Source organism: Oncorhynchus keta, unplaced genomic scaffold (genome assembly GCF_023373465.1).
Source record: "Oncorhynchus keta strain PuntledgeMale-10-30-2019 unplaced genomic scaffold, Oket_V2 Un_contig_1659_pilon_pilon, whole genome shotgun sequence".
Classification (NCBI taxonomy): Eukaryota; Metazoa; Chordata; class Actinopteri; order Salmoniformes; family Salmonidae; genus Oncorhynchus; species Oncorhynchus keta.
Window position 1 is genome coordinate 5,811 of NW_026280004.1, and position 25,865 is coordinate 31,675.

General features: G+C 39.8%; 1 protein-coding gene across 2 annotated transcripts; it reads left to right on the forward strand.

Moving 5' to 3' along the window:
• The first annotated feature begins 1,802 nt into the window (after positions 1 to 1,802).
• LOC127919411 (troponin I, fast skeletal muscle-like) lies at positions 1,803 to 25,177 on the forward strand. Of its 2 annotated transcripts, XM_052502919.1 has the most exons (9): positions 1,803 to 1,993; positions 10,732 to 10,765; positions 10,897 to 10,933; positions 11,508 to 11,636; positions 11,963 to 12,052; positions 21,291 to 21,467; positions 21,791 to 21,887; positions 22,038 to 22,209; positions 23,365 to 25,177. In XM_052502919.1, the coding sequence occupies exons 2-7, from the start codon at positions 10,758 to 10,760 to the stop codon at positions 21,872 to 21,874; spliced, it is 525 nt and encodes a 174-aa protein (XP_052358879.1). In that variant the 5' UTR covers positions 1,803 to 1,993; positions 10,732 to 10,757; the 3' UTR covers positions 21,875 to 21,887; positions 22,038 to 22,209; positions 23,365 to 25,177. The 2 variants fall into 2 exon arrangements, with proteins under 2 accessions (XP_052358879.1, XP_052358878.1); XM_052502918.1 differs by having other exon boundaries at positions 1,806 to 1,993; positions 21,791 to 22,209.
• Positions 25,178 to 25,865: the final 688 nt, after the last annotated feature.

Consider the following 25,865-nt stretch of genomic DNA (forward strand, 5'->3'; position numbering starts at 1 on the left):
AGGCAGAGTGGTCAGGCAGGCAGGCTCAGGGTCAGGGACAGACAGAGTGGTCAGGCAGGCGGGCTCAGGGTCAGGGACAGACAGAGTGGTCAGGCAGGCGGGCTCAGGGTCAGGGACAGACAGAGTGGTCAGGCAGGCGGGCTCAGGGTCAGGGACAGACAGAGTGGTCAGGCAGGCGGGCTCAGGGTCAGGGACAGACAGAGTGGTCAGGCAGGCGGGCTCAGGGTCAGGGACAGACAGAGTGGTCAGGCAGGCGGGCAGGCTCAGGGTCAGGGACGGGCAGAGTGGTCAGGCAGGCGGGCTCAGGGTCAGGGACAGACAGAGTGGTCAGGCAGGCGGGTAGGCTCAGGGTCAGGGACAGACAGAGTGGTCAGGCAGGCGGGCTCAGAGTCAGGGACAGACAGAGTGGTCAGGCAGGCGGGCTCAGAGTCAGGGACAGACAGAGTGGTCAGGCAGGCGGGGTCAGGGACAGACAGAGTGGTCAGGCAGGCGGGCTCAGAGTCAGGACAGTCAAGGGTCAAAACCAGGAAGGAGAGAAAAAGTGAGACTGGGGAAAAGCAGGAGCTGAGACAAGAAACGCTGGTTGATTTGACGAACTGGCAACAGACAAACAGAGAACACAGGTATAAATACCCAGGGGATAATGGGGAAGATGGATGACACCTGGAGGGGAGTGGAGACAATCACAAAGACAGGTGAAACAGATCAGGGTGTGACAGTAAGTGTTGTTTAAACCTTTTAAACAGAGAACATTCGTTCTGACATTTCAATATTTCATTTTTTATTTATTTACATTTGAGATAATTAGTGTACCTGTTGACATGTTACTGCGTTGTTAGGAGCCAGTAACATAATCGTCTAGCTACAGCCACTAGAATGTCTGCTATAACACCAATACATTTTAAACTTGGCTTTCCAAACAAACACGGAGCAATGGCTCGTCTTCAGAGGCAACTGTTGTTTAAACTGTTTCTCCAGTAGTATCTACCCAAGCATATGACTTCCACGTATCCTGAACCACTGTACAGAAACAGTACATCTATTATAGTCCAACTCTAATCGTAATATTTGTCCTATTTCACACATGTACACGTGTGTATTAATATACATGTGTGAAATGGAAATGTGTTTTTTTGTATATCCCAACTCCCCCGAAGACACCCTCGGAGAGCCAAGTGACGTTTGAGGTCAAATCCAAGAAAAAGTGATTTTTTTTTACACACAAAAAAAGAAGGTTGAACTTGTTCTCTATTAGTTCCATGAACATAATCAACTAAATCCCATGTCTCCAAATCAACCCTGGCCCCTTAGATGGTAACAATATATCCTCTTCATAAGTCTCATTCTGAGTTGAGTAAACCTGGAAGTAAAGCCCACGGTGTGACGAGGTTGGGACTAGGTTGCAGTACTCTGTCAGACAGGCCGGGGGCAGCACTATGTCAGACAGGCCGGGGGCAGCACTATGTCAGACAGGCAGGGGGCAGCACTATGTCAGACAGGCAGGGGGCAGTACTCTGTCAGACAGGCCGGGTGCAGTACTCTGTCAATAAGGCATAAAATAACAATAACAGTCTTGAAGCCTGGGGTTATTTATATGAAGGGATCCTGAGGACAGAGTGGCTGCAGCCTGCCAAGTCAAGGGATGGGTAGGAGTCTGTGCCTGAGGGAGAGGGTGGCATGGTGGGGGAACTGGGGGTGGGTGGCAGGGTGGGGAGGGGGGCACTAGGGAGTGGAGGGGCAGGGTGGGGGCACTGGGGAGTGGAGGGGCACTGGGGGGTGAGATAGACTTTCAGAAGAGTGTCGGCCCATTGGTCTGGGTTGGTCTCCAAGTCCATAAAGAGTTAGGCAGGATAGTGCTGAGGCATCACTGGACAGCATTAAAACAACCGTCTGTCCAGGGCTGCGTTACAGCCACCCACCGCAGCCCTCCTCTCTGCCACTGCAGTCCCACGTTCTGTACCACTACTGCCCTGCTGGCCGGATTAACTCATAGGTGAGCCTCTGTTCTGTCTGATCCTCTCTGGTCTGCCTGATCCTCTCTGGTCTGCCTGATTCTGTCTGATCCTGTCTGTTCTGTCTGATCCTGTCTGGTCTGTCTGATCTGCCTGATCCTGCCTGATCCTCTCTGTTCTGTCTGATCCTCTCTGTTCTGCCGGATCCTCTCTGTTCTGCCTGATCCTCTCTGGTCTGCCTGATCCTCTCTGGTCTGCCTGATCCTCTCTGGTCTGCCTGATCCTCTCTGTTCTGTCTGATCCTCTCTGTTCTGTCTGATCCTCTCTGTTCTGTCTGATCCTGTCTGATCCTCTCTGTTCTGTCTGATCCTGTCTGATCCTCTCTGTTCTGTCTGATCCTCTCTGTTCTGTCTGATCCTCTCTGGTCTGTCTGATCCACTCTGGTCATCTCTGTTCTGTCTGATCCTGTCTGTTCTGTCTGATCCTCTCTGGTCTGCCTGATCCTGTCGGATCATCTCTGGTCTGCCTGATCCTGTCTGATCCTCTCTGTTCTGTCTGATCCTCTCTGTTCTGTCTGATCCTCTCTGTTCTGTCTGATCCTCTCTGATCATCTCTGTTTTGTCTGATCCTGTCTGATCATCTCTGTTTTGTCTGGTCATCTCTGTTCTGTTCTGTGTGTGTGTGTGTTGTCTTTCCCCTGTCCTAGTTCAACTATGGTACGCTGAACGTCATAAATGTCTATCATTAATTAACTCATAGCTGAGCCCCTCTCTGTGTGTGTGTTTGAGATGAGGTTGTGTCCTTGTCTTAGTTGAGCTGTAGTACCACTGGAAGTGGGAACACTAGCATTGCTCTGGTCTGGAACACCTGTTTTCTGGGTTTGGTGGTTTTGGTCATGACGAGGTGATAACATGAGGAATGAACCGTGGTCACCTGAACTAATGGAGTCCTGGGTTTCTGTGTTTGGTCATGACGAGGTGATAACATGAGGAATGAGCCGTGGTCACCTGAACTAATGGGAGTCCTGGGTTTGGTCATGATGAGGTGATAACATGAGGAATGAGCCGTGGTCACCTGAACTAATGGAGTCCTGGGTTTCTGTGTTTGGTCATGACGAGGTGATAACATGAGGAATGAACCGTGGTCACCTGAACTAATGGAGTCCTGGGTTTCTGTGTTTGGTCATGACGAGGTGATAACATGAGGAATGAGCCGTGGTCACCTGAACTGATGGAGTCCTGGGTTTCTGTGTTTGGTCATGATGAGGTGATAACATGAGGAATGAGCCGTGGTCACCTGAACTAATGGAGTCCTGGGTTTCTGTGTTTGGTCATGATGAGGTGATAACATGAGGAATGAGCCGTGGTCACCTGAACTAATGGAGTCCTGGGTTTCTGTGTTTGGTCATGACGAGGTGATAACATGAGGAATGAGCCGTGGTCACCTGAACTAATGGGAGTCCTGGGTTTCTGTTTGGTGGTTTTGGTCATGATGATGTGATAACATGAGGAATGAGCCGTGGTCACCTGAACTAATGGAGTCCTGGGTTTCTGTGTTTGGTCATGATGAGGTGATAGATAACATGAGGAATGAGCCGTGGTCACCTGAACTAATGGAGTCCTGGGTTTCTGTGTTTGGTGGTTTTGGTCATGACGAGGTGATAACATGAGGAATGAGCCGTGGTCATCTGAACTAATGGAGTTGTGAGTTGTGAGTTCACAGTGTCTTGTGTATCCTAGTGTACGTGAAGCAGGATGTGGACCCATGCATTATTAAAGGTTATAGGCATTTCAAAGCCACGCCATCTTTTGTGATTAATAATGACAATGATGGATGGGAACCTCTCAGACGTTTACATATCCTCTTAGTGTTTACAATTATATCTGAGATGTCACAGTGAACCAAATTCCCCAAATGTCAAAAGTCAATTAGGAAAAAGCATTTCAAAGTGAGAACATTTTCTGATCATAACGACAAATCACTGTATTAATGACTGATGATACAGACAGCCTATCCCTGAATCAGACTAGATCCATATTAATGACAGACAGCCTGTAGCTGAATCAGACTAGATCCATATTAATGACAGATGATACAGACAGAGTATCCCTGAATCAGACTAGATCCATATTAATGACAGACAGCCTATCCCTGAATCAGACTAGATCCATATTAATGACAGATGATACAGACAGCGTATCCCTGAATCAGACTAGATCCATATGAATGCCAGGGGATACAGGCAGCCTATCCCTGAATCAGACTAGATCCATATTAATGACAGACAGCCTATCCCTGAATCAGACTAGATCCATATTAATGACAGACAATACAGACAGCGTATCCCTGAATCAGACTAGATCCATATTAATGACAGATGATACAGACAGTCTATCCCTGAATCAGACTAGATCCATATTAATGACAGATGATACAGACAGTCTATCCCTGAATCAGACTAGATCCATATTAATGACAGATGATACAGACAGCCTATCCCTGAATCAGACTAGATCCATATTAATGCCAGACAGCCTATCCCTGAATCAGACTAGATCCATATTAATGACAGACAGCCTATCCCTGAATCAGACTAGATCCATATTAATGACAGATGATACAGACAGCCTATCCCTGAATCAGACTAGATCCATATTAATGACAGACGATACAGACAGCCTATCCCTGAATCAGACTAGATCCATATTAATGACAGATGATACAGACAGCCTATCCCTGAATCAGACTAGATCCATATTAATGACAGACAGCCTATCCCTGAATCAGACTAGATCCATATTAATGACAGATGATACAGACAGCCTATCCCTGAATCAGACTAGATCCATATTAATGACAGACGATACAGACAGCCTATCCCTGAATCAGACTAGATCCATATTAATGACAGACGATACAGACAGCCTATCCCTGAATCAGATTAGATCCATATTAATGACAGATGATACAGACAGACTATCCCTGAATCAGACTAGATCCATATTAATGCCAGACAGTCTATCCCTGAATCAGACTAGATCCATATTAATGACAGACAGCCTATCCCTGAATCAGACTAGATCCATATTAATGACTGACGATACAGACAGCCTATCCCTGAATCAGACTAGATCCATATTAATGACAGACAGCCTATCCCTGAATCAGACTAGATCCATATTAATGACAGATGATACAGAGACAGCCTATCCCTGAATCAGACTAGATCCATATTAATGACAGACAGCCTATCCCTGAATCAGACTAGATCCATATGAATGACAGGGGATACAGACAGCCTATCCCTGAATCAGACTAGATCCATATTAATGACAGACAGCCTATCCCTGAATCAGACTAGATCCATATTAATGACAGATGATACAGAGACAGCCTATCCCTGAATCAGACTAGATCCATATTAATGACAGACAGCCTATCCCTGAATCAGACTAGATCCATATTAATGACAGACGATACAGACAGCCTATCCCTGAATCAGACTAGATCCATATTAATGACAGACAGCCTATACCTGAATCAGACTAGATCCATATTAATGACAGATGATACAGACAGCCTATCCCTGAATCAGACTAGATCCATATTAATGACAGATGATACAGACAGCCTATCCCTGAATCAGACTAGATCCATATTAATGACAGACAGCCTATCCCTGAATCAGACTAGATCCATATGAATGCCAGGGGATACAGACAGCCTATCCCTGAATCAGACTAGATCCATATTAATGACAGACAGCCTATCCCTGAATCAGACTAGATCCATATTAATGACAGACGATACAGACAGCCTATCCCTGAATCAGACTAGATCCATATTAATGACAGACGATACAGACAGCCTATCCCTGAATCAGACTAGATCCATATTAATGACAGACGATACAGACAGCCTATCCCTGAATCAGACTAGATCCATATTAATGACAGATGATACAGACAGCCTATCCCTGAATCAGACTAGATCCATATTAATGACAGACAGCCTATCCCTGAATCAGACTAGATCCATATTAATGACAGACGATACAGACAGCGTATCCCTGAATCAGACTAGATCCATATTAATGACAGACGATACAGACAGCCTATCCCTGAATCAGACTAGATCCATATTAATGACAGATGATACAGACAGCCTATCCCTGAATCAGACTAGATCCATATTAATGACAGACAGCCTATCCCTGAATCAGACTAGATCCATATTAATGACAGATGATACAGACAGCCTATCCCTGAATCAGACTAGATCCATATTAATGACAGACAGCCTATCCCTGAATCAGACTAGATCCATATGAATGACAGACAGCCTATCCCTGAATCAGACTAGATCCATATTAATGACAGACAGCCTGTAGCTGAATCAGACTAGATCCATATTAATGACAGACAGCCTATCCCTGAATCAGACTAGATCCATATTAATGACAGACGATACAGACAGCCTATCCCTGAATCAGACTAGATCCATATGAATGCCAGGGATACAGACAGCCTATCCCTGAATCAGACTAGATCCATATTAATGACAGACAGCCTGTAGCTGAATCAGACTAGATCCATATTAATGACAGACAGCCTATCCCTGAATCAGACTAGATCCATATTAATGACCGATGATACAGACAGCCTATCCCTGAATCAGACTAGATCCATATTAATGACAGATGATACAGACAGCCTATCCCTGAATCAGACTAGATCCATATTAATGACAGACAGCCTATCCCTGAATCAGACTAGATCCATATTAATGACAGACAGCCTGTAGCTGAATCAGACTAGATCCATATTAATGACAGACAGCCTATCCCTGAATCAGACTAGATCCATATTAATGACAGACAGCCTATCCCTGAATCAGACTAGATCCATATTAATGACAGACAGCCTATCCCTGAATCAGACTAGATCCATATTAATGACAGATGATACAGACAGCCTATCCCTGAATCAGACTAGATCCATATTAATGACAGACAGCCTATCCCTGAATCAGACTAGATCCATATTAATGACAGATGATACAGACAGCCTATCCCTGAATCAGACTAGATCCATATTAATGACAGACAGCCTATCCCTGAATCAGACTAGATCCATATTAATGACAGATGATACAGACAGCCTATCCCTGAATCAGACTAGATCCATATTAATGACAGACAGCCTATCCCTGAATCAGACTAGATCCATATTAATGACAGATGATACAGACAGCCTATCCCTGAATCAGACTAGATTCATGGGATAGTTTTCCTTTAGGTTGGTTTATCTCACTGAGGTGACACCAGATGTCCTGCAGACATGATTCATTTACAATCTGAGGATGCTACCATCCCATCTGCCTCTGGCCCCGTCCACCAACTGGGGCCAAAGACCTCATCAACACCGACACTCAAGCCTATAATGTTATACCCCAGGGGGTGTGTTTTAAATATGGGCCCTCCCTGTAAGACATATTGTCTGTGTTGATATGTTTGATTAGAAAATAGATTGTGGTTCACTAACATACGTAGGCTATCTGTGGTTCACTAACATACGTAGGCTATCTGTGGTTCACTAACATACGTAGGCTATCTGTGGTTCACTAACATACGTAGGCTATCTGTGGTTCACTAACATACGTAGGCTATCTGTGGTTCACTAACATACGTAGGCTATCTGTGGTTCACTAACATACGTAGGCTATCTGTGGTTCACTAACATACGTAGGCTATCTGTGGTTCACTAACATATGTAGGCTATCTGTGGTTCACTAACATATGTAGGCTATCTGTGGTTCACTAACATACGTAGGCTATCTGTGGTTCACTAACATACGTAGGCTATCTGTGGTTCACTAACATACGTAGGCTATCTGTGGTTCACTAACATATGTAGGCTATCTGTGGTTCACTAACATACGTAGGCTATCTGTGGTTCACTAACATACGTAGGCTATCTGTGGTTCACTAACATATGTAGGCTATCTGTGGTTCACTAACATACGTAGGCTATCTGTGGTTCACTAACATACGTAGGCTATCTGTGGTTCACTAACATATGTAGGCTATCTGTGGTTCACTAACATATGTAGGCTATCTGTGGTTCATTAACATACGTAGGCTATCTGTGGTTCACTAACATACGTAGGCTATCTGTGGTTCACTAACATATGTAGGCTATCTGTGGTTCATTAACATACGTAGGCTATCTGTGGTTCACTAACATATGTAGGCTATCTGTGGTTCACTAACATATGTAGGCTATCTGTGGTTCACTAACATATGTAGGCTATCTGTGGTTCACTAACATATGTAGGGTTCACTAACATATGTAGGCTATCTGTGGTTCATTAACATACGTAGGCTATCTGTGGTTCACTAACATACGTAGGCTATCTGTGGTTCACTAACATATGTAGGCTATCTGTGGTTCATTAACATACGTAGGCTATCTGTGGTTCACTAACATATGTAGGCTATCTGTGGTTCACTAACATATGTAGGCTATCTGTGGTTCACTAACATATGTAGGCTATCTGTGGTTCACTAACATATGTAGGCTATCTGTGGTTCACTAACATATGTAGGCTATCTGTGGTTCACTAACATATGTAGGCTATCTGTGGTTCACTAACATATGTAGGCTATCTGTGGTTCACTAACATATGTAGGCTATCTGTGGTTCACTAACATACGTAGGCTATCTGTGGTTCACTAACATATGTAGGCTATCTGTGGTTCACTAACATACGTAGGCTATCTGTGGTTCACTAACATATGTAGGCTATCTGTGGTTCACTAACATATGTAGGCTATCTGTGGTTCACTAACATACGTAGGCTATCTGTGGTTCACTAACATATGTAGGCTATCTGTGGTTCACTAACATACGTAGGCTATCTGTGGTTCACTAACATACGTAGGCTATCTGTGGTTCACTAACATATGTAGGCTATCTGTGGTTCATTAACATACGTAGGCTATCTGTGGTTCACTAACATATGTAGGCTATCTGTGGTTCACTAACATACGTAGGCTATCTGTGGTTCACTAACATATGTAGGCTATCTGTGGTTCACTAACATACGTAGGCTATCTGTGGTTCACTAACATACGTAGGCTATCTGTGGTTCACTAACATACGTAGGCTATCTGTGGTTCACTAACATACGTAGGCTATCTGTGGTTCAGGCTTCATATCCCTGGTGTTTCACTATACGTTTTTTAAAAGTCATATCTATTGTTTAGTGATCTATTTAAATTACATGTATTTTCTATTTTATTCTTATGATCACAAAACAGTGACAATGTGACAGCCTGTCGGGTCTGTAGAGTAATACTCTGTAATACTCTGTAATACTCGGTAATACTCGGTAATAGTCGGCAATAGTCGGCAATAGTCGGCAATAGTCGGCGATACTCAGTGATACTCAGTGATACTCAGTGATACTCAGTTATAGTCAGTGATAGTCAGTGATAGTCAGTGATAGTCAGTAATACTCAGTTATAGTCAGTTATAGTCAGTGATACTCAGTTATAGTCAGTGATACTCAGTTATAGTCAGTGATACTCAGTTATAGTCAGTGATACTCAGTGATAGTCAGTGATACTCAGTTATAGTCAGTGATAGTCAGTGATACTCAGTGATAGTCAGTGATAGTCAGTGATAGTCAGTGATAGTCAGTGATAGTCAGTAATACTCAGTTATAGTCAGTTATAGTCAGTGATACTCAGTTATAGTCAGTTATAGTCAGTGATACTCAGTTATAGTCAGTAATAGTCAGTGATACTCAGTTATAGTCAGTAATAGTCAGTGATACTCAGTGATACTCAGTGATACTCAATAATAGTCAGTGATACTCAGTGATACTCAATAATACTCAATAATAGTCAGTAATAATCCAAGCATTACAGTGAATAGGAACATTAATTTCCTCTTTGAAGTTGAAGACCTTTAGGAAAAATCTTAGGCACTTGGGAACGTGTCCTGGCTGAAGTTTGTTTGTTTCTGTCTGTAACAGCCAAGTCGTGGTGAGAACCGCTGATACCTCACACAGTATCAGATCTTAATGTCAGTCAGGAGACGTATAGCTAAACTTAGCCGCTAGTTTCATTCCCTGTGTCTTTTTCAGTGTTTTCATGTATTGTCCACTGTATGTCAGTTGACAGAAAAATGATAGAAAACATAGATGTACAATTTGAATAGAAAATACTTTATTTAGTGACGTAACACATTGGCTACTTTATGTCCAACCTTTTTACTTGATGATGTTGATGATGAAGACTTTGTAACATAGTGGTCCCTGGGGGAGGCATAGACTCTTCCTGGCTGTTTGGGGTTTTAGGCTGGGTTTCTGTACAGCACTTTGAGATATCAGCTGACGAAGGGCTTTATAAATACATTTGATTTGATTTGCTGATTTGGTTGTTAAGTAAAGGAACAAGGAACGTGACAGGGGATCATTCTTGGAACTGGCTTGTGTGTGTCATGGCTGCCGTACATTGTGTGTCGTTTTTATATATATAATAATAATAATATATGCCATTTAGCAGACGCTTTTTATCCAAAGCGACTTACAGTCATGTGTGCATACATTCTACGTATGGGTGGTCCCGGGAATCGAACCCACTACCCTGGCGTTACAAGCGCCATGCTCTACCAACTGAGCTACAGAAGGACCACTTTTTCATTGGATGGAATTCCCTGTTAAAAACCAAACAGAATATAATTGAACTGTAGTGTTTTTACTTCTTCCTCAGAACGGTGAAAAGACCAAACAGACATCATGTCTGAGTGAGTAAAAGTGGATTTCAACATTTGCATATATCCAGAATTGTATTTATTTCACAAAATGCAACAAAATGATCATACCTGTTCCTGAACAACAAGAGAATGACATGTATTGTACTCACTCTTTCTAACAGAAAAAAGATGTCATCGAGCCGCAAGCATCATCTGAAGGTAACCAACTGCAACTTCCATGACCTCTTCATGACCTCTCTAAGATTCTATCCAGTTCGTGACTCAACAGAGATCTTATATAAACAGCTTAGAGATCTCTTACCTCTTAAACATTATGACAAAAATACCACTTGTGATTTGTACGATTTTTTTACAAACAATCCAACCACTTTTTGATAACAAATTGTATATTAACAAATCAAAAATATAAAAGACAATCACTGCTTTGAGGCCTTTCCCTTATTAAGACTGGACTATTTTAAAAACAAAGAAAACTACATTTTAAGTGAGAATAAGCATTGGTCTGAAGCTGAAAAACAGTGATTCACATGAGCACCGCAACGCCTATTCCACCCATGTTCTACCAAGGTTTTCCAGCCCACAGCTTTGACCTACCACAGTAACTATGTTGGTATGGTACTTCCAGCTGTGTGTAGGCAGGTTTCTTAGGATTCAACCCTTCTACCGTAACTAGATCAACTTTTGTAGTAAATATCTGTAAAATGCTTCAGATAATTCATCTTTCAAGTACATTAAAAAAAAATAAGGTTTCTGTGTTGTTGCTGTCCCCCAGAGCCTGATGCTCCAGATCGCCCAGGAACTGATAGCGGAAGAGGAAGCTCAGTCTTTAGAGGACAGGAAACAGTACATGAGTGAAAATATCACTCCTCTGCAGCTCACAGGATCCATTGCAGAACTCCAGGTATCACATAGGCTGCGTTGAGACAGGCAGCCCAATTCTCATCATTTTATTCATTAATTGTTCTGTTGACCAATCAGCTCTGAAAAATATTTTATATGAAAAGACCTGATGTGATTGGTCAATAGACCTATTAGTAGAAAAAAAATATCAGAATTGGGCTGTCTGTGTTAATGCCAGTTGTAGTTGTTATCGTTTCCTTTCACAATATAACAGTACAATTGGATTGCATTTTACACTAGTAATATCCCATTTAACAACAACATTTGTAATGTAACACATTGGCTGTCTGTCTCGTGTTATGAGTCACTGTGATTGTCTCTGAACAGGACCTGTGTAAGAAGATGCACCAGAAGATTGATGTGATAGATGAGGAGAGATACGACCTGGGCAGCAAAGTTGGCAAAAGTGACAAAGAGGTGGGGTTATATCTGATATACTGTAATGATAAAGAGGTGGGGTTATATCTGATATACTGTAATGATAAAGAGGTGGGGTTATATCTGATATACTGTAATGATAAAGAGGTGGGGTTATATCTGATATACTGTAATGATAAAGAGGTGGGGTTATATCTGATATACTGTAATGATAAAGAGGTGGGGTTATATCTGATCTGTAATGATAAAGAGGTGGGGTTATATCTGATCTGTAATGATAAAGAGGTGGGGTTATATCTGATATACTGTAATGATAAAGAGGTGGGGTTATATCTGATATACTGTAATGATAAAGAGGTGGGGTTATATCTGATATACTGTAATGATAAAGAGGTGGGGTTATATCTGATATACTGTAATGATAAAGAGGTGGGGTTATATCTGATATACTGTAATGATAAAGAGGTGGGGTTATATCTGATATACTGTAATGATAAAGAGGTGGGGTTATATCTGATATACTGTAATGATAAAGAGGTGGGGTTATATCTGATATACTGTAATGATAAAGAGGTGGGGTTATATCTGATCTGTAATGATAAAGAGGTGGGGTTGTATCTGATCTGTAATGATAAAGAGGTGGGGTTATATCTGATCTGTAATGATAAAGAGGTGGGGTTATATCTGATCTGTAATGATAAAGAGGTGGGGTTATATCTGATATACTGTAATGATAAAGAGGTGGGGTTATATCTGATCTGTAATGATAAAGAGGTGGGGTTATATCTGATCTGTAATGATAAAGAGGTGGGGTTATATCTGATCTGTAATGATAAAGAGGTGGGGTTATATCTGATCTGTAATGATAAAGAGGTGGGGTTATATCTGATCTGTAATGATAAAGAGGTGGGGTTATATCTGATCTGTAATGATAAAGAGGTGGGGTTATATCTGATCTGTAATGATAAAGAGGTGGGGTTATATCTGATCTGTAATGATAAAAAGGTGGGGTTATATCTGATATACTGTAATGATAAAGAGGTGGGGTTATATCTGATCTGTAATGATAAAGAGGTGGGGTTATATCTGATCTGTAATGATAAAGAGGTGGGGTTATATCTGATCTGTAATGATAAAGAGGTGGGGTTATATCTGATCTGTAATGATAAAGAGGTGGGGTTATATCTGATCTGTAATGATAAAGAGGTGGGGTTATATCTGATCTGTAATGATAAAGAGGTGGGGTTATATCTGATATACTGTAATGATAAAGAGGTGGGGTTATATCTGATATACTGTATTGCTAAAGAGGTGGGGTTATATCTGATCTGTAATGATAAAGAGGTGGGGTTATATCTGATATACTGTATTGCTAAAGAGGTGGGGTTATATCTGATCTGTAATGATAAAGAGGTGGGGTTATATCTGATCTGTAATGATAAAGAGGTGGGGTTATATCTGATATACTGTAATGCTAAAGAGGTGGGGTTATATCTGATATACTGTATTGCTAAAGAGGTGGGGTTATATCTGATCTGTAATGATAAAGAGGTGGGGTTATATCTGATATACTGTATTGCTAAAGAGGTGGGGTTATATCTGATCTGTAATGATAAAGAGGTGGGGTTATATCTGATCTGTAATGATAAAGAGGTGGGGTTATATCTGATCTGTAATGATAAAGAGGTGGGGTTATATCTGATCTGTAATGATAAAGATGGGTTATAATATCTGTAATGATAAAGAGGTGGGGTTATATCTGATCTGTAATGATAAAGAGGTGGGGTTGTATCTGATCTGTAATGATAAAGAGGTGGGGTTATATCTGATCTGTAATGATAAAGAGGTGGGGTTGTATCTGATCTGTAATGATAAAGAGGTGGGGTTATATCTGATCTGTAATGATAAAGAGGTGGGGTTATATCTGATCTGTAATGATAAAGAGGTGGGGTTATATCTGATCTGTAATGATAAAGAGGTGGGGTTATATCTGATCTGTAATGATAAAGAGGTGGGGTTATATCTGATCTGTAATGATAAAGAGGTGGGGTTATATCTGATCTGTAATGATAAAGAGGTGGGGTTATATCTGATCTGTAATGATAAAGAGGTGGGGTTATATCTGATCTGTAATGATAAAGAGGTGGGGTTATATCTGATCTGTAATGATAAAGAGGTGGGGTTATATCTGATCTGTAATGATAAAGAGGTGGGGTTATATCTGATCTGTAATGATAAAGAGGTGGGGTTATATCTGATCTGTAATGATAAAGAGGTGGGGTTATATCTGATCTGTAATGATAAAGAGGTGGGGTTATATCTGATCTGTAATGATAAAGAGGTGGGGTTATATCTGATATACTGTAATGATAAAGAGGTGGGGTTATATCTGATATACTGTATTGCTAAAGAGGTGGGGTTATATCTGATATACTGTATATTGCTGTATTGATAAAGAGGTGGGGTTATATCTGATCTGTAATGATAAAGAGGTGGGGTTATATCTGATATCTGTATTGCTAAAGAGGTGGGGATCTGTATATCTGATATACTGTATTGCTAAAGAGGTGGGGTTATATCTGATCTGTAATGATAAAGAGGTGGGGTTATATCTGATCTGTAATGATAAAGAGGTGGGGTTATATCTGATCTGTAATGATAAAGAGGTGGGGTTATATCTGATCTGTAATGATAAAGATCTGTAATGATGGGGTTATATCTGATCTGTAATGATAAAGAGGTGGGGTTATATCTGATATACTGTAATGATAAAGAGGTGGGGTTATATCTGATATACTGTAATGATAAAGAGGTGGGGTTATATCTGAACTGTAATGATAAAGAGGTGGTGTTATATCTGATCTGTAATGATAAAGAGGTGGTGTTATATCTGATCTGTAATGATAAAGAAGTGGGGTTATATCTGATCTGTAATGATAAAGAGGTGGGGTTATATCTGATCTGTAATGATAAAGAGGTGGGGTTATATCTGAACTATAATGATAAGAGTTGGGGTTATATCTGATATACTGTATTGCTAAAGAGGTGGGGTTATATCTGATCTGTAATGATAAAGAGGTGGGGTTATATCTGATCTGTAATGATAAAGAGGTGGGGTTATATCTGATCTGTAATGATAAAGAGGTGGGGTTATATCTGATCTGTAATGATAAAGAGGTGGGGTTATATCTGATCTGTATTGGTAAAGAGGTGGGGTTATATCTGATCTGTAATGATAAAGAGGTGGGGTTATATCTGATCTGTAATGATAAAGAGGTGGGGTTATATCTGATCTGTAATGATAAAGAGGTGGGGTTATATCTGATCTGTAATGATAAAGAGGTGGGGTTATATCTGATCTGTAATGATAAAGAGGTGGGGTTATATCTGATCTGTAATGATAAAGAGGTGGGGTTATATCTGATCTGTAATGATAAAGAGGTGGGGTTATATCTGATATACTGTATTGCTAAAGAGGTGGGGTTATATCTGATATACTGTATTGCTAAAGAGGTGGGGTTATATCTGATATACTGTATTGCTAAAGAGGTGGGGTTATATCTGATATACTGTATTGCTAAAGAGGTGGGGTTATATCTGATATAATGTAATGATAAAGAGGTGGGGTTATATCTGATATACTGTATTGCTAAAGAAGTGGGGTTATATCTGATCTGTAATGATAAAGAGGTAGGGTTATATCTGATCTGTAATGATAAAGAGGTGGGCTTATATCTGATCTGTAATGATACCTCTTTATATCTGATCTGTAATGATAAAGAGGTGGGGTTATATCTGATATACTGTATTGCTAAAGAGGTGGGGTTATATCTGATCTGTAATGATAAAGAGGTGGGGTTATATCTGATCTGTAATGATAAAGAGGTGGGGTTATATCTGATATAATGTAATGATAAAGAGGTGGGGTTATATCTGATCTGTAATGATAAAGAGGTGGGGTTATATCTGATCTGTAATGATAAAGAGGTGGGGTTATATCTGATATAATGTAATGATAAAGAGGTGGGGTTATATCTGATCTGTAATGATAAAGAGGTGGGGTTATATCTGATCTGTAATGATAAAGAGGTGGGGTTATATCTGATCTGTAATGATAAAGAGGTGGGGTTATATCTGATCTGTAATGATAGAGGTGGGGTTATATCTGATCTGTAATGATAAAGAGGTGGGGTTATATCTGATCTGTAATGATAAAGAGGTGGGGTTATATCTGATCTGTAATGATAAAGAGGTGGGGTTATATCTGATATAATGTAATGATAAAGAGGTGGGGTTATATCTGATCTGTAATGATAAAGAGGTGGGGTTATATCTGATCTGTAATGATAAAGAGGTGGGGTTATATCTGAACTATAATGATAATGAGTTGGGGTTATATCTGATATACTGTATTGCTAAAGAGGTGGGGTTATATCTGATCTGTAATGATAAAGAGGTGGGGTTATATCTGATCTGTAATGATAACTGAGTTGGGGTTATATCTGATCTGTAATGATAAAGAGGTGGGGTTATATCTGATCTGTATTGGTAAAGAGGTTGGGTTATATCTGATCTGTAATGATAAAGAGGTGGGGTTATATCTGATCTATAATGATAAAGAGGTGGGGTTATATCTGATATACTGTAATGATAAAGAGGTAGGGTTATATCTGATCTGTAATGATAAAGAGGTGGGGTTATATCTGATCTGTAATGATAAAGAGGTGGGGTTGTATCTGATCAGTATTGGTAAAGAGGTGGGGTTATATCTGATCTGTAATGATAAAGAGGTGGGGTTATATCTGATATGTAATGATAAAGAGGTGGGGTTATATCTGATCTGTATTGGTAAAGAGGTGGGGTTATATCTGATCTGTAATGGTAAGGAGGTGGGGTTATATCTGATCTGTAATGATAAAGAGGTGGGGTTATATCTGATATGTAATGATAAAGAGGTGGGGTTATATCTGATCTGTATTGGTAAAGAGGTGGGGTTATATCTGATCTGTAATGGTAAAGAGGTGGGGTTATATCTGATCTGTATTGGTAAAGAGGTGGGGTTATATCTGATCTGTAATGATAAGGAGGTGGGGTTATATCTGATCTGTATTGGTAAAGAGGTGGGGTTATATCTGATATAATGTAATGATAAAGAGGTGGGGTTATATCTGATATAATGTAATGATAAAGAGGTGGGGTTATATCTGATATACTGTAATGATAAAGAGTTGGGGTTATATCTGATATAATGTAATGATAAAGAGGTGGTTATATCTGATCTGTAATGATAAAGAGGTGGGGTTATATCTGATATACTGTAATGATAAAGAGGTGGGGTTATATCTGATCTGTATTGGTAAAGAGGTGGGGTTATATCTGATCTGTATTGGTAAAGAGGTGGGGTTATATCTGATATACTGTAATGATAAAGAGGTGGGGTTATATCTGATCTGTAATGATAAAGAGGTGGGGTTATATCTGATATAATCTAATGATAAAGAGGTGGGGTTATATCTGATCTGTAATGATAAAGAGGTGGGGTTATATCTGATCTGTAATGATAAAGAGGTAGGGTTATATCTGATCTGTAATGATAAAGAGGTGGGGTTATATCTGATCTGTAATGATAAAGAGGTGGGGTTATATCTGATCTGTAATGATAAAGAGGTGGGGTTATATCTGATCTGTATTGGTAAAGAGGTGGGGTTATATCTGATCTGTATTGGTAAAGAGGTGGGGTTATATCTGATCTGTAATGATAAAGAGGTGGGGTTATATCTGATCTGTAATGATAAAGAGGTGGGGTTATATCTGATCTGTAATGATAAAGAGGTGGGGTTATATCTGATCTGTAATGATAAAGAGGTGGGGTTATATCTGATCTGTAATGGTAAAGAGGTGGGGTTATATCTGATCTGTAATGATAAAGAGGTGGGGTTATATCTGATATACTGTAATGATAAAGAGGTGGGGTTATATCTGATCTGTAATGATAAAGAGGTGGGGTTATATCTGATATAATGTAATGATAAAGAGGTGGGGTTATATCTGATCTGTAATGATAAAGAGGTGGGGTTATATCTGATCTGTAATGATAAAGAGGTGGGGTTATATCTGATCTGTAATGATAAAGAGGTGGGGTTATATCTGATCTGTAATGATAAAGAGGTGGGGTTATATCTGATCTGTATTGGTAAAGAGGTGGGGTTATATCTGAACTGTAATGATAAAGAGGTGGGTGTTATATCTGATCTGTAATGATAGAGGTGGGGTTATATCTGATCTGTAATGATAAAGAGGTGGGGTTATATCTGATCTGTAATGATAAAGAGGTGGGGTTATATCTGATCTGTAATGATAAAGAGGTGGGGTTATATCTGATATAATGTAATGATAAAGAGGTGGGGTTATATCTGATCTGTAATGATAAAGAGGTGGGGTTATATCTGATCTGTAATGATAAAGAGGTGGGGTTATATCTGAACTATAATGATAACGAGTTGGGGTTATATCTGATATACTGTATTGCTAAAGAGGTGGGGTTATATCTGATCTGTAATGATAAAGAGGTGGGGTTATATCTGATCTGTAATGATAACGAGTTGGGGTTATATCTGATCTGTAATGATAAAGAGGTGGGGTTATATCTGATCTGTATTGGTAAAGAGGTTGGGTTATATCTGATCTGTAATGATAAAGAGGTGGGGTTATATCTGATCTATAATGATAAAGAGGTGGGGTTATATCTGATATACTGTAATGATAAAGAGGTAGGGTTATATCTGATCTGTAATGATAAAGAGGTGGGGTTATATCTGATCTGTAATGATAAAGAGGTGGGGTTGTATCTGATCTGTATTGGTAAAGAGGTGGGGTTATATCTGATCTGTAATGATAAAGAGGTGGGGTTATATCTGATATGTAATGATAAAGAGGTGGGGTTATATCTGATCTGTATTGGTAAAGAGGTGGGGTTATATCTGATCTGTAATGGTAAGGAGGTGGGGTTATATCTGATCTGTAATGATAAAGAGGTGGGGTTATATCTGATATGTAATGATAAAGAGGTGGGGTTATATCTGATCTGTATTGGTAAAGAGGTGGGGTTATATCTGATCTGTAATGGTAAGGAGGTGGGGTTATATCTGATCTGTATTGGTAAAGAGGTGGGGTTATATCTGATCTGTAATGATAAGGAGGTGGGGTTATATCTGATCTGTATTGGTAAAGAGGTGGGGTTATATCTGATATAATGTAATGATAAAGAGGTGGGGTTATATCTGATATAATGTAATGATAAAGAGGTGGGGTTATATCTGATATACTGTAATGATAAAGAGTTGGGGTTATATCTGATATAATGTAATGATAAAGAGGTGGTTATATCTGATCTGTAATGATAAAGAGGTGGGGTTATATCTGATATACTGTAATGATAAAGAGGTGGGGTTATATCTGATCTGTATTGGTAAAGAGGTGGGGTTATATCTGATCTGTAATGATAAAGAGGTGGGATTATATCTGATATAATGTAATGATAAAGAGGTGGGGTTATATCTGATCTGTAATGATAAAGAGGTGGGGTTATATCTGATATACTCTAATGATAAAGAGGTGGGGTTATATCTGATCTGTAATGATAAAGAGGTGGGGTTATATCTGATCTGTAATGATAAAGAGGTGGGGTTATATCTGATCTGTAATGATAAAGAGGTGGGGTTATATCTGATCTGTAATGATAAAGAGGTGGGGTTATATCTGATCTGTAATGATAAAGAGGTGGGGTTATATCTGATCTGTATTGGTAAAGAGGTGGGGTTATATCTGATCTGTATTGGTAAAGAGGTGGGGTTATATCTGATCTGTAATGATAAAGAGGTGGGGTTATATCTGATCTGTAATGATAAAGAGGTGGGGTTATATCTGATATACTGTAATGATAAAGAGGTGGGGTTATATCTGATCTGTAATGATAAAGAGGTGGGGTTATATCTGATCTGTAATGATAAAGAGGTGGGGTTATATCTGATCTGTAATGATAAAGAGGTGGGGTTATATCTGATATACTGTAATGATAAAGAGGTGGGGTTATATCTGATCTGTAATGATAAAGAGGTGGGGTTATATCTGATATAATGTAATGATAAAGAGGTGGGGTTATATCTGATCTGTAATGATAAAGAGGTGGGGTTATATCTGATCTGTAATGATAAAGAGGTGGGGTTATATCTGATCTGTAATGATAAAGAGGTGGGGTTATATCTGATCTGTAATGATCTGGGGTTATATCTGATCTGTATTGGTAAAGAGGTGGGGTTATATCTGATCTGTATTGGTAAAGAGGTGGGGTTATATCTGATCTGTAATGATAAAGAGGTAGGGTTATATCTGATCTGTAATGATAAAGAGGTGGGGTTATATCTGATCTGTAATGATAAAGAGGTGGGGTTATATCTGATCTGTAATGATAAAGAGGTGGGGTTATATCTGATCTGTAATGATAAAGAGGTGGGGTTATATCTGATATAATGTAATGATAAAGAGGTGGGGTTATATCTGATCTGTATTGGTAAAGAGGTGGGGTTATATCTGATATAATGTAATGATAAAGAGGTGGGGTTATATCTGATATGTAATGATGAAAGAGGTAAAGGGTTATATCTGATCTGTATTGGTAAGAGGTGGGGTTATATCTGATCTGTAATGATAAAGAGGTGGGGTTATATCTGATCTGTAATGATAAAGAGGTAGGGTTATATCTGATCTGTAATGATAAAGAGGTAGGGTTATATCTGATCTGTAATGATAAAGAGGTAGGGTTATATCTGATCTGTAATGATAAAGAGGTAGGGTTATATCTGATCTGTAATGATAAAGAGGTGGGGTTAATCTGATATACTGTATTGCTAAGGAGGTGGGGTTATATCTGATCTGTAATGATAAAGAGGTGGGGTTATATCTGATATACTGTATTGCTAAAGAGGTGGGGTTATATCTGATATGTGGTGTGCGTGTAGTGTGTTTATTCTGTCTCTGTCTCTGTCTCTGTCTCTCTCTCTCTCTGTATCTCTGTCTCTGTATCTCTCTGTCTGTCTCTCTCTCTCTCTCTCTCTCTCTCTGTATCTCTCTGTCTCTGTCTCTGTCTCTGTCTCTGTCTCTCTCTCTCTCTGTATCTCTGTCTCTGTATCTCTCTGTCTGTCTCTCTCTCTCTCTCTCTCTCTCTCTCTGTATCTCTCTCTGTCTCTCTCTCTCTGTCTCTGTCTCTCTCTCTGTTCAGATTGAGGATCTGCAGATTAAAGTACAGGACCTGAAGGGCAAGTTCAAGAAGCCCGTCCTGAAGAAAGTCCGCATGTCTGCTGACGCTATGCTCCAGGCTCTGCTGGGCTCCAAACACAAGGTGTCCATGGATCTGAGGGCCAACCTGAAGCAAGTCAAGAAGGAGGTCAAGGAAGAGGTAGATTTGCTTCCAAATACTATAACTTAATATCAGTTGAGTTCGTTGTATGAGAGTTCAAGAGGATCCCACTGCTGACACCAAATGTTATATTACAAATAATGTGAGTGTAATCTGATACATTAACAAGTGGTGAAACTACAGCTATAGTGTAAACACTATTTCACCCCAGCACTCTAATGTGGATGATTCTGAGTCGTTGTTTTTTTTTTATTTGGGATTAATTGTTGTATTACTCAAATGCACATAGAAACAAACATACATGGATCCAACACGACAAAATGTAGACTAATATATTTGATCTGCTTCTCTTCCCATCTCAGGACAAAGAATCTGTGGGTGACTGGCGTAAGAACATCGAAGACAAATCAGACAGAAAGAAGATGTTTGAGACTACTAAGGAGTAGATGTTACTGGAGTTCCAGACAGGAAGTAGTTTGAGACTCATAAGGAGTAGATGTTACTGGAGATCCAGACAGGAAGTAGTTTGAGACTCATAAGGAGTAGATGTTACTGGAGATCCAGACAGGAAGTAGTTTGAGACTCATAAGGAGTAGATGTTACTGGAGATCCAGACAGGAAGTAGTTTGAGACTCATAAGGAGTAGATGTTACTGGAGATCCAGACAGGGAGATGTTAGAGACAGCTTGAACAACCTTCTGCCTTTGGTTACGAAGTTATCCAGTTATGACCTGTTTGTTTGCTTGTTTGTTTTTCGTCTCTGGCTAAATTCATCTAAGAGGTAGTTCCATCTCTCTGACTGTTGTGGCAGGTGTTAATGAATTGTTATGGTATCTAAGAGGTAGTTCCATCTCTCTAGGACTGTTGTAAACAGATGTTATCCTCTTGATACTAGCCATCCTGGATCCGGGATCGTGAATACAGCCTCAAGCTCATTACCATAACGCAACGTTAACTATTCATGAAAATCGCAAATGAAATTAAATTAACATGCTAGCTCTCAAGCATAGCCTTTTGTTAACAACACTGTCATCTCAGATTTTCAAAATATGCTTCTCAACCATAGCAAAACAAGCATTTGTGTATTGATAGCTAGCGTAGCATTTAGCATTAGCATCAGCAGGCAACATTTTCACAAAAAACAGAAAAACATTAAAATAAATCATTTACCTTTGAAGAACTTCAGATGTTTTCAATGAGGAGACTCTCAGTTAGATAGCAAATGTTCTGTTTTTCCTGAAAGATTATTTGTTTAGGAGAAATCGCTCCGTTTGGTGCGTCACGTTTGGCTACCAAAAAAAAACAAATTCAGTTATCAAAACGCTGAACTTTTTTCCAAATTAACTACATAATATCGACTGAAACATGGTAAACGTTGTTTAGAATCAATCCTCAACGTGTTTTTCACATATCTCTTCGATGATATATCGTTTGTGGAAGTGTGCGTTCTCCTCTGAATCTCAATGGAAAATGCCTCCAGTTGAAGATTACGCACCAATTTAGACAAAGGACACCGGGCGGACCCCTGGCAAATGTAGTCTCTTATGGCCAATCTTCCAATGATATGCCTACAAATACGTCACAATGCTGCAGACACCTTGGGCAAACGGCAGAAAGCTTAGGCTTGTTCATGGCACATTCACAGCCATATAAGGAGACAATGTAAAACAGAGCCTCAAAAATTCTGCTAATTTCCTGTTTGAGGTTTCATCTTGGTTTCGCCTGAAGCATCAGTTCTGGGGCACTCACAGATAATATCTTTGCAGTTTTGGAAACGTCAGAGTGTTTTCTTTCCAAAGCTGCCAATTATATGCATAGTCGAGCATCTTTTCGTGACAAAATATTGCGCTTAAAACGGGCAGTTTTTTTAATCCAATAATGAAATACTGCCCCTAGAGTCTCACGAGGTTTAATGAATTGTAATGATATCTAAGAGGTAGTTCCATCTCTCTGACTGTTGTAAACAGATGTTAATGAATTGTTATGGTATCTAAGAGGTAGTTCCATCTCTCTAGGACTGTTGTAAACAGGTGTTAATGAATTGTTATGGTATCTAAGAGGTAGTTCCATCTCTCTAGGACTGTTGTAAACAGGTGTTAATGAATTGTTATGGTATCTAAGAGGTAGTTCCATCTCTCTAGGACTGTTGTAAACAGATGTTAATGAATTGTTATGATATCTAAGAGGTAGTTCCATCTCTCTCAGACTGTTGTAAACAGATGTTAATGAATTGTTATGATATCTAAGAGGTAGTTCCATCTCTCTAGGACTGTTGTAAACAGATGTTAATGAATTGTTATGGTATCTAAGAGGTAGTTCCATCTCTCTAGGACTGTTGTAAACAGATGTTAATGAATTGTTATGATATCTAAGAGGTAGTTCCATCTCTCTAGGACTGTTGTAAACAGATGTTAATGAATTGTTATGGTATCTAAGAGGTAGTTCCATCTCTCTAGGACTGTTGTAAACAGATGTTAATGAATTGTAATGATATCTAAGAGGTAGTTCCATCTCTCTAGGACTGTTGTAAACAGGTGTTAATGAATTGTTATGGTATCTAAGAGGTAGTTCCATCTCTCTAGGACTGTTGTGGCAGGTGTTAATGTGCGTAATCAAAACAATCTATAATTTTGTTCCAATTCAATTTCTGAAAATAAATGATTTGCTGAAAAAAAACACGATTTATTTTGTGTATATGGCTTTCTGCTACAAGAGATAATTGAATTTCCCACAGCTGTTATACCATCACCGTACCTATGTTTGCTCTGAAATATTCTGTTGTCAAAGGGAAGCTTTCTATCAGGAATGAGGTGGACATAATCCCAAACCACATTATGGAATTCTGATTTTTGGGGATTATTTTATTAAATTGATGATGCCAGCATGGAATAGTTTAGAGTTCAGGTGGTAATCTCTGAATAACGGTACCAGATGTTGTCAGATGTATAACAGTACCAGATGTTGCCAGATGTATAACAGTACCAGATGTTACCAGATGTATAACAGTACCAGACGTTACCAGATGTATAACAGTACCAGATGTTACCAGATGTATAACAGTACCAGATGTTACCAGATGTATAACAGTACCAGATGTTACCAGATGTATAACAGTACCAGATGTTACCAGATGTATAACAGTACCAGATGTTACCAGATGTATAACAGTACCAGACGTTACCAGATGTATAACAGTACCAGATGTTACCAGATGTATAACAGTACCAGACGTTACCAGATGTATAACAGTACCAGATGTTACCAGATGTATAACAGTACCAGATGTTACCAGATGTATAACAGTACCAGATGTTGCCAGATGTATAACAGTACCAGATGTTACCAGATGTATAACAGTACCAGATGTTACCAGATGTATAACAGTACCAGATGTTGCCAGATGTATAACAGTACCAGATGTTGCCAGATGTATAACAGTACCAGATGTTACCAGATGTATAACAGTACCAAATGTTACCAGATGTATAACAGTACCAAATGTTACCAGATGTATAACAGTACCAGATGTTACCAGAAGTTTCTATGACTCAACATAATATGATGTTTGAGAACACAGTGAACCATAGGTCAGGTCCTATTGGTCTGCATCTAAGGAGTTGTTAGGTAAAACAGAGAAAGACAGCTAAGACATTTTTCACCCTAACACCAAGAAAATCAGATCCCACTTTTTCATACAAAATACTTGATGTAAAATGTATTATTCAACAATAAAAACATGTTTGTTTTTATTTTTTAGATAAGTCAATATTACCTATATAGTACATTTCCAATTACTAAATACTATCATGACTACTTTGATATCCAATCAGTACTTTATCTTCCTCTTTACAGGTTAGCTTGAGGTTGAAGATGTTGAAGAAGACTAATAGCTGAGGAGCAAGTGGTGAAGACAACGTGGTGTGACTTTTCTGGACTCTGGATCTGAGAGCCAACTGGAGCAGACAGAGGAGGGAGGAGAACTAGGAGAGGAGGGAGGAGAACTAGGAGAGGAGGGAGGAGAACTAGGAGAGGAGGGAGGAGAACTAGGAGAGGAGGGAGGAGAACTAGGAGAGGAGGGAGGAGAACTAGGAGAGGAGGGAGGAGAACTAGGAGAGGAGGGAGGAGAACTAGGAGAGGAGGGAGGAGAACTAGGAGAGGGAGGAGAACTAGGAGAGGGAGGAGAACTAGGAGAGGGAGGAGAACTAGGGAGAGGGAGGAGAACTAGGAGAGGAGGAGGGAGGAGAACTAGGAGAGAGGGAGGAGAACTAGGAGAGAGGGAGGAGAACTAGGAGAGGGAGGAGAACTAGAGAGGGAGGAGAACTAGGAGGGAGGAGAACTAGGAGAACTAGGAGAGGGAGGAGAACAGGGAGAGGGAGGAGAACTAGGAGAGGAGGGAGGAGACTAGTAGAGGGAGGGGAGAACTAGGAGAGGGAGGAG

Coding starts and splice junctions, on each gene's coding strand:
- LOC127919411 (XM_052502919.1), top strand. Junction 10,934..11,507: donor GCCGCAAGCATCATCTGAAG/GTAACCAACTGC, acceptor GCTGTCCCCCAG/AGCCTGATGCTCCAGATCGC. Junction 12,053..21,290: donor TTGGCAAAAGTGACAAAGAG/GTGGGGTTATAT, acceptor CTCTCTGTTCAG/ATTGAGGATCTGCAGATTAA.